The sequence below is a fragment of the Triticum aestivum genome, chromosome 3A (assembly GCF_018294505.1).
Source record: "Triticum aestivum cultivar Chinese Spring chromosome 3A, IWGSC CS RefSeq v2.1, whole genome shotgun sequence".
Classification (NCBI taxonomy): Eukaryota; Viridiplantae; Streptophyta; class Magnoliopsida; order Poales; family Poaceae; genus Triticum; species Triticum aestivum.
This window is the reverse complement of record NC_057800.1, coordinates 24,829,547-24,837,747: the sequence shown is the minus strand read 5'-3', so window position 1 is coordinate 24,837,747 and position 8,201 is coordinate 24,829,547. Positions and strand designations below refer to the sequence as shown.

The 8,201-nt window shown below is 43.9% G+C and overlaps 1 protein-coding gene across 4 annotated transcripts; it reads left to right on the top strand.

The window, feature by feature from the left end:
* Window positions 1-3,321: 3,321 nt before the first annotated feature.
* LOC123057665 (uncharacterized) lies at window positions 3,322-7,576 on the top strand. Of its 4 annotated transcripts, XR_006426905.1 has the most exons (6): window positions 3,322-3,666; window positions 3,783-5,425; window positions 5,510-5,811; window positions 5,908-6,592; window positions 6,675-6,755; window positions 6,845-7,576. XR_006426905.1 is itself a non-coding variant. In XM_044480588.1 (3 exons), the coding sequence occupies exons 1-3, from the start codon at window positions 4,049-4,051 to the stop codon at window positions 5,963-5,965; spliced, it is 1,737 nt and encodes a 578-aa protein (XP_044336523.1). In that variant the 5' UTR covers window positions 3,322-4,048; the 3' UTR covers window positions 5,966-7,576. The 4 variants fall into 4 exon arrangements, 1 of the variants encoding a protein (XP_044336523.1); XR_006426906.1 differs by having other exon boundaries at window positions 3,322-5,425; window positions 6,916-7,576; XR_006426904.1 differs by having other exon boundaries at window positions 3,322-5,425.
* The last annotated feature ends 625 nt before the right edge of the window (window positions 7,577-8,201 follow it).

Genomic DNA, 8,201 nt, shown 5'->3' with positions numbered 1-8,201 from the left:
CACATTCCAAGCAGACACTTGGCATGTGTGGATCTCCGGTGCACCCGATCCTGATCCAGTCTGATGCACCACTCCTTTAAGGGTTCTTTAATCCTGGGATCAAACCCTTGTCGACCAGTATCTACCATGAACGAGTGACATACTTGCCTTGCAAACACACAATTGATTAGTAGATGTTGTATTGTCTCCTCCTTCTGGTCGGAAAGTGGGCATGCAGCTTGATGTTGGAGCCCTCGCCGTGCCAGTCTATCAAACGTTCAGCAGTGATTCTTGATGGCGAGCCAAGCAAAGAGGCGGCACTTGAAGGGGGCTCGCGACTGCCAAGTGAAGGGCGCTATCGGTGAGGCCTCAAGTCCCATGAACATTGCCGCATAAGCCGAGCGTGCCGAGACACGTCCATCCCCGTCCCAAGCCCAGTATAGCGCACCCTCCGTGTCCTCCGTGAGCTGAGGTGTAGATACTCTTTGCCATAATCTTAGGAATTCCTCTAGAGCTCCCACTATGTGGTCAGGTCCTACGTCCCTCACCCATGTGTGGTTTGTTAGCGCTACTAGGACCGTCCGCGTCCTCTTCGTATGGCTAGGGACTTTATCATATACTTTCAGAGCTAGCTCGCATATCCTTTATCCATCGATCCATCGATCCTCCCAGAATAGAGTGCTCCTTCCATTTCCCAATGTGGCATGGGCTGCCGCTTGGAACAGGGCCAAGGACTCCTTCGGCACAGGTATGGTGAATTCTGTCCATGACCTTGTTGTGTCAGACCGTTGGAGCCATGGCCATCGTGCTCGTAGTGCTTTGTTAAGCCAGTGCAGGTTTGGTATGCCGAGTCCACCGGCCCACTTGGGCCTGCACATCCTGTCCCACGCAACCGCACAATTTCCACCCTTCGCTTCTTGTTTTCCACACCATAGAAATCCACGGCAGATTTTGACTAGAGTTGTTAACGTCTTCGGCAGCAAAATCAAGTGCTAGCATCGAGTGAATCAGGATGGCACATAGCACCGACGTGAAGAGGATTAGTCGTCCACTCTTAGACATCATGTCCGCCTTCCAATTTGGCAGGCATCCTGTGAGTTGGTCCACCCGTTTTTGCAGTTGTTCCACCGTTTGCAACCCCAAATAGGTGCATGGGAACCCTCCACCCGTGCAGCCAAGTGCCGTACAGTAACTTGTATATAGCGTATGATTTGTCTTTCTTCCACCCAGAATACCATGAAAGTCATCTTGACGAAACTTTTTATACTAGTACAATTCTTTTATCATATTTGTTTTCAAAAATAATTAGAATATTTTTGTAATTACTAAATTATTTTGTGCATATAGAGTGCGTTGGCATCCGAGAGCCATGCGTCCAGTACGCACGTCACTGTTCTGTGTTCAACCTTCTATCTTGAGAGTTTATTTGGGAAGCAACAATGGTGACAATGGCTTACACGAGGAAGACAGAGTCCGCCTGCTAAATTTGTATTGCAATTTGCAAAGCTCTTGGAATTTATGGAACCATGCGTACTCATCTTGAGGAAAACGAAAGGAGTGTTTATTTATGCGATAAGGTCGGAAGAATTGGATCATATCAACCAGTTGCATCCCCGACTTGCAAGAACTGCCCGTGTGCTAATGCAATCTTTGGAGAGCGAAATAAAGCTAAGCTTTAAATAGCTTCTGCATCAAGTGGTGCCACGAGGATTAGGATATAATACACTCAGAAGAAGCTTCGACGACGTCGACGTTGACGCCCGTATGGCAGGTAGGATATACAAATAAATATATGTATTTATAGCTAATTTTGTACAATATGTGTATGCATTTATTTGCTTTGTGCCCGAGTTGTTGCATCTATAGTAAATTCAATCGCGGGGGGGATTGCTCCCTTGTCCAAAAATGTTAAAGGTTACTTCAAATGGTACCATGCGGAAAACAGGCATGTCCTGCCTATAAATAAAGTTTATGTTAACTAGCAAGCATTCCCTAAGGGAGGTCCCAACGAACGCCCGCAAAGACGTTCAAATCAAATCATGTTGATGCTATTAAAAAAAAGCTGCAATACTAAAAACTGCCCCGTATAACTAAAACTAACAGCAAAAAAGTTCACAAATGGCATCCTTTCTAACAAACGTTCGCCGGCTAAAGGGTCCATAAACAAAGTCAGAGAATAAACACACACCGTCCATATATTCAACTTACTCTGAAGACTCCCCCCCCCCCCCCCACCCAACATACACCCAAATTTTTTTGAGGTAATATCACTAGAAGTCACAAAACTTGCGTCGGATGTGCATTTTAGTGCTAGAACTTGCAAAATACATCGTTGTGGTCGCATAACTTGCGTTTACGTGCACATACGGTCACAAGTCCCGTCTGCCTTCATACGACGTGCTGGCGTGGCATACCTGGCCCGCTCGCAGCCTCTGATTCCGTCCGACGCGGCGCGCGCGCGTCTTCTTTGCAGAAAACCCCTTAGCCCGTTTCGTAATTAGCTGAAAAACCCTTCCAACGGGGGAACAGGCAGGCCTGCTATTTTTGCCCAAAGGGTCCCCAAAAATGCTACCCGTTCATTCCCACTCCTCACCGCTTCGTCTCCCTCCTCTGTGTCGCTCCTCTGTCTCCGTCGATTTTTGCAACACGGTGGCGGCACGGCGGCCGTCGTCGTAGGACATGGATGACCCGCGTCGTCGGGTGCGAGGTGATCCAGCGCCGCCGTATGGTTAGTCCTACTGTCCTCTGTCGTTTCTGACTCTGCATCTGTTCGTTGTTATGTTCGCCGTCTCCGACGTAGTTAGGGTTCATGGGGTAGGGCGATCAAGTCTGATTGATGTACGTTGGCGCCGTGCGTAGCCCGTTCTGGACTTAGGCATTACGTACGGATGGTTGTTGGGGCCCTGCTTGCGGAATCGTGCTAGGGTTTAATTAGGGGTTATTGAGGAGGTCGCTTTATCCATAGAAATTGATGATCAGAGGAACGAGAGGCCTCCATGTAAATTGTTCTAGTGTTTAATTGGGGGAAATTATTTATTAGATATTTGACAATGTGTACTGCTGCTAGTTGAATCTTTCAAAAGTCTGAATGTGTGCAGTGTTATCTGAAGTCTGACAATGTGTAATCCTGCGCCTAGTTTAGTCGTCAGTTAAATGGCTAGTGCATGAGCTTATTTGTAGGAGTAACCACGACGTGTGGTGTTAGAGTCCTAGTCGGACACAGATGGGCACTTGTAGTAGTTGTAGGATTAGAAGTCCAAACCGAGTAGGTTTGAGTGCTAGTCCAAGCTGCTATATATATACGCACGTATAATCCCTGTAACGTGTACTGATCAGAAGAAAAGCAATAAAAGAGCAAGGCACGTCAAGAGCCTTTGGCTATCAATCCATCGATCAGTTTTGTTCTGCCGAGAGGTTTCGCCGAGACAGCCGATCGCTAGCTTCGCTAGTTGCAAGCTCGCCAGCTCTACGTACAGGAATCAATTAAGTTGCTTGCCTGCTAGCTAGCTTTGCACATCATACGTGTATTAGCTCCTGGGAGTTTTGGTCTAGCGATCAAAAGCCAAAAGCCAACATTATTTGTGCACTGACCGAGAAACGAACTTGCTGCCGCTGTTTGACATTGCTGCAGTTAACTGAAGTTGGCATTTGCTGAATTTTTTCTCTGAACTTGTTGGGAGGACTGATGTACTTGTTAACTGAATTTTTTCTCTAAACTTGTTGGGAGGACTGATGTACTTGTTAACTGAATCTGACATTTTAACATGATGTACTGATTTGTTATGAACTCTTTTACATTGCAGGAGATTTTGATGGTCTGTTCAGTGTTGAGATCCACCATAGTGGTTTCTTTTGTGGCAGTGACATAAACAGAACATACATGGACTATGAGGTTGATTGGTTTGACAATTGTCAGACTGACACTTGGTCCTTACTCTAGATTGATGACTTTCTTCTGCAGCTGGGCTATGATAGACAAGCTTCAAAGATTGATGTTTACTGGTGTGAACGAAGAAAGACAGTTAGTGATGGCCTGAAGCTCTTGACCTGTGATGCCGACATTGTTCTTATGATTTGTGCAACATTAGAGCACAAGAACCTGCTGCTGATAGTAGACCATGGTGATACCCTGCAGTCATTAAACAAAGATGATGTTCTGACAAATGGAGTGAAGGATCCACCTAAGGTTATTACTCCAAAGAGGCATGGAAAAGAAAATGCCAGTTATACAGAGAAAGAGCAGAGTCCTAGAGAGAAAATGTCAAGGACAACAAGGAGATCTATGTCATTTGGAGAAGGATGTAGCTCAAGGAATGCTATGGAGGAGGAGAATATTGAGGATGTTAACAATAGTGAAGAAGAGGGAAATGATGAGGATGCAGGATCAGAAACAGATGAGGAGTTCTATGAGAGTGACTATGAAGTTGCAGAAGGTGATGATGATTTGTTTGACGCAAATGTAGACAAAGATGTTGATGATCACAGAGAGAAGAACATATTGCCAGACTTTGAAGAAGAACTTCCAGAAGATGCTTTGGAGGACAGCCACTTAAATATGTCGAAAGAAGAGAAAGAGAAGCTGAAGCACAAATTCAGTACTTTCAACCCAACAACTGATCTGAATGCACCTGTGTTTAAGATTGGGTTGGTGTTTGCAGATATGAAGGAATTGAGGCATGCTCTCACTGCATACAGTGTAAGGAATAGGGTGAAAGTGAACAAGCTCCGAAATACTTCAGTATCACTAGAGGCTGTATGCAAGCCTGGTTGCACTTGGTACTTGAAGGCAGGTAAAGATAACAGGTCAAGTAGCATACAGATCAAGAAGTATGTTGACAATCACACTTGCACAAAAGCATGGGACCTGAGAGTTCTGACTGCTCCTTTTCTTACTAACAAGTTCAGAGAAGAATTCAGAGACAATGAAAAAATGCCTCTGAAGAAATTTTCAGATAAGGTGGAGACAGAATATAATTTGGTTCCACACAGGAGTAAGTTGGGAAGAGCTAGGAGAGCAGCAGTGAATCAAATAAGGGGAGTAGATGATGACCAATATAATACTTTGTGGGACTATGGTCAGGAGCTTAGAAGGAGCAATCCAGGAAGCCAGTTCTTCTTGTGCACTAAGGAAGTATTTGATGAGAAGACAAAGAAGGTACAAGACCACTTTTCCACATTGTACTGGTCATATGATGCATGCAAGAGGGGATTCATTAAGGGATGTAGACCAATCATTTTCCTGGATGGTTGTCACATTAAAACGAGATACAAGGGAACATTACTAACAGCCGTTGGAATCGATCCCAATGATTGTATCTTTCCAGTAGCATTTGGGTTATGTGAAGTGGAGTCAACCCATAGCTGGGAGTGGTTCTTAGCATCCTTAAAGGATGACCTGAACATAATGAACACCTCACCATACACAATTATGAGTGACAAGCAGAAGGTTAGTACTAGATCATTCAATTTCTTCATTGCAACAACATAAGTGTGTGTTGTTTTGCAGAGATTAATGTGTTCTGTTTTGCAGGGATTAATAAATGCAGTGAAAAAGGTTTTCCCTCATTCAGAACATAGAAACTGTGTTAGGCACATTTATCAAAATTTCCATAAAGTACACAAGGGAGAGCAGCTCAAGAATGATCTATGGTCTATAGCAAGGTCCACTAATGAAGCTGCATACACCAGGAACATGGATCTAATGAAAGAACACAGCTTGGGTGCCTACACCTGGGTTGAGAAATTGGAGCCAAGAACATGGATCAAAGCATTCTTTGACCCGTTTTGCAAGTGTGACATATTACTAAACAATATGTCAGAAGTGTTCAATAGGTTACTCTCTTGTTACTTTTTCCTCTCTTGTTATTTTCTTGTCAACAAAAAATCAAATGCCAACCGTGTGCTTACATATTTGGTACTATTTTGCAGTTACATTTTGGATGCGAGGGAAATGCCAATTAAGTCAATGTTGGACCAGATAATGTGAAAGCTAACAAACAGGATTGTTGGTAAGCAGAGAGAGGCAGAGAAATGGACAGGCAGATTATGTCCCAAGATACAGAAGAAATTGGACAAGTATGTGGAGTGGGCAAAGAACTGCAGGGTGCAAGAGTATGGGCAAGGTGTTTTCAAGGTTTTCTCTTTGAACAACACATACATTGTTGACCTGAACATGCTTTCTTGTGAATGCAAAAGGTGGGTACTATCTGGCATACCTTGCCATCATGCAATTGCATGTTTTAGGCATGAGAGAATTGAGCCAGAGAGCATGGTCCATTCATGCTACACTGTTGAGGAATATAAGAAGTGTTATGGATTTAATATGATGCCAATGAGGGACCCACATCAATGGGAAAAAATGCATGGCATTGCTGTTCACCCACCCCTGTACACAAAAGTAATGGGCAGGCCTAAGAAGAACAGGAAAAAAGATCCAGAAGAGAAGAAAGACAAGACTGGGGTGAAAAAATTGAGCAAACATGGTGTGACCATGCATTGCTCTGTTTGTGGAGCTGCTGACCATAACAAGAAGGGCCACCACAATCATGTTAATCAAACAACAACTGAGGAAACAACAATTGAAGAAGAATATGACGACCCAAGCATAATTGCTGTACCATCCTTTGCTTATATATTTTCCCCTCTAATCTTCAAACTATACTTAAACATTGATACATTGGCTTCACCTGTTGCAGAACATCATGCCACACACAGTCTACCCTCAGCTCGATCCAACACAAACCCCTGACTCAATGGTTTACAAGATGCAAGAAATGGTAATATATTCAGTGACAAAATTATGCAGATGTAATTATCATTTAAGTGCTTACATACCCACCTTTTTATATTGTACTTGTGTGAGTAGGAGAAGTTTACATATCTAGCACCTAGGGAATTTACCCCCCTACCTGAGTCTAGCTTCATTGCCAATGCCAGAGACTCAATTCCTATGGTTAGAGTTACAACAGCCATGTCAAGAGGCAGGGTGAGAAAGACTGCTAATGAGAAAGTTGCAAGGCCAAGAAAAAAGCAGGCAAGGGAAGGCAATATTGCAATAGGAAGCAATGTTGCAACAACTGGAAGCAATGCTCCAACAAGTGGGGCCAATGCAAGAGGAGGTGGCAATGCAAGAGGAGGTGGCAATGCAAGAGGAGGGGCCAATGCAAGAGGAGGTGGCAATGCAAGAGGAGGGGCCAATGCAAGAGGAGGTGGCAATCCAAGAGGAGCAAGAGCTGCTGCTCCAGGTTTCTTCAACTTGCTATTTGGACCCGATGGATCCACAATACATGAACCGCCACTTGTCATGCAGGGTGAGGAGGAGGTCATTTTTAGCCAAAATGCACCAGGAGCTAGCCAGGATCCTTATCTCTATGATGAAGGTTGGCCTGATTATCTGCATGACTTTTTGTCTTTGTAGTTTACATTACATGCATCTTTAGGTGAAAGTCTGATGGAGTTCATGAATGAACTTGTTGGTTTGGTGATGGAGTTCATGAATGAACTTGTGGTCTCTAGTTCAGTACTTATTTAGAAGACGATGTGATAACAGTTATGTCACTTTTGGTTTGGTTCGTACGACTAAGAAACTACTTATGTTAGTGCCAAATATGTCATTTCAATTATGGTCTGTTCCTGTTCACTTAAGGTCAATTTGTCCGTGCTAGATCCTTGTTGCAAGTCTGCTATATTACAAATCTTGGCCAAAAGCTTAATAAAACAGCAGAAATGTTGTCCAACTTGGTCAAAAGAGTTGTTGCGATTTTTTGCCAAAACGGATTTATAAAACAGCAGATATCCTGTCCAATTTGGTCAAAATAGTTGCTGAGATTTTTGTCAAAAATGATTTATAAAACAGCAAAAATTTGGTCAAAATAATCAATTGACTGAACGGGCTAAGGGGTTTTCTGCAAAGAAGACGCGCGCGCGCCGCGCCGGACGGAATCAGAGGCTGCCAGCAGGCCAGGTATGCCACCCCAGCACGTCGTATGAAGGCAGACGGGATTTGTGACCGTATGTGCACGTAAACGCAAGTTATGCGACCACAACGATGTATTTTGCAAGTTCTAGCACTAAAATGCACATCCGACGCAAGTTTTGTGACTGCTAGTGATTATCTCAATTTTTTTTGTACTCTGAAGACTTCGGGTGCTTGGGTCAAAGGTGTTCCAAGGCCTTGAGCCTCGGCATCTTCGAAGCCTGAATATATACAATCTCGTTTTATT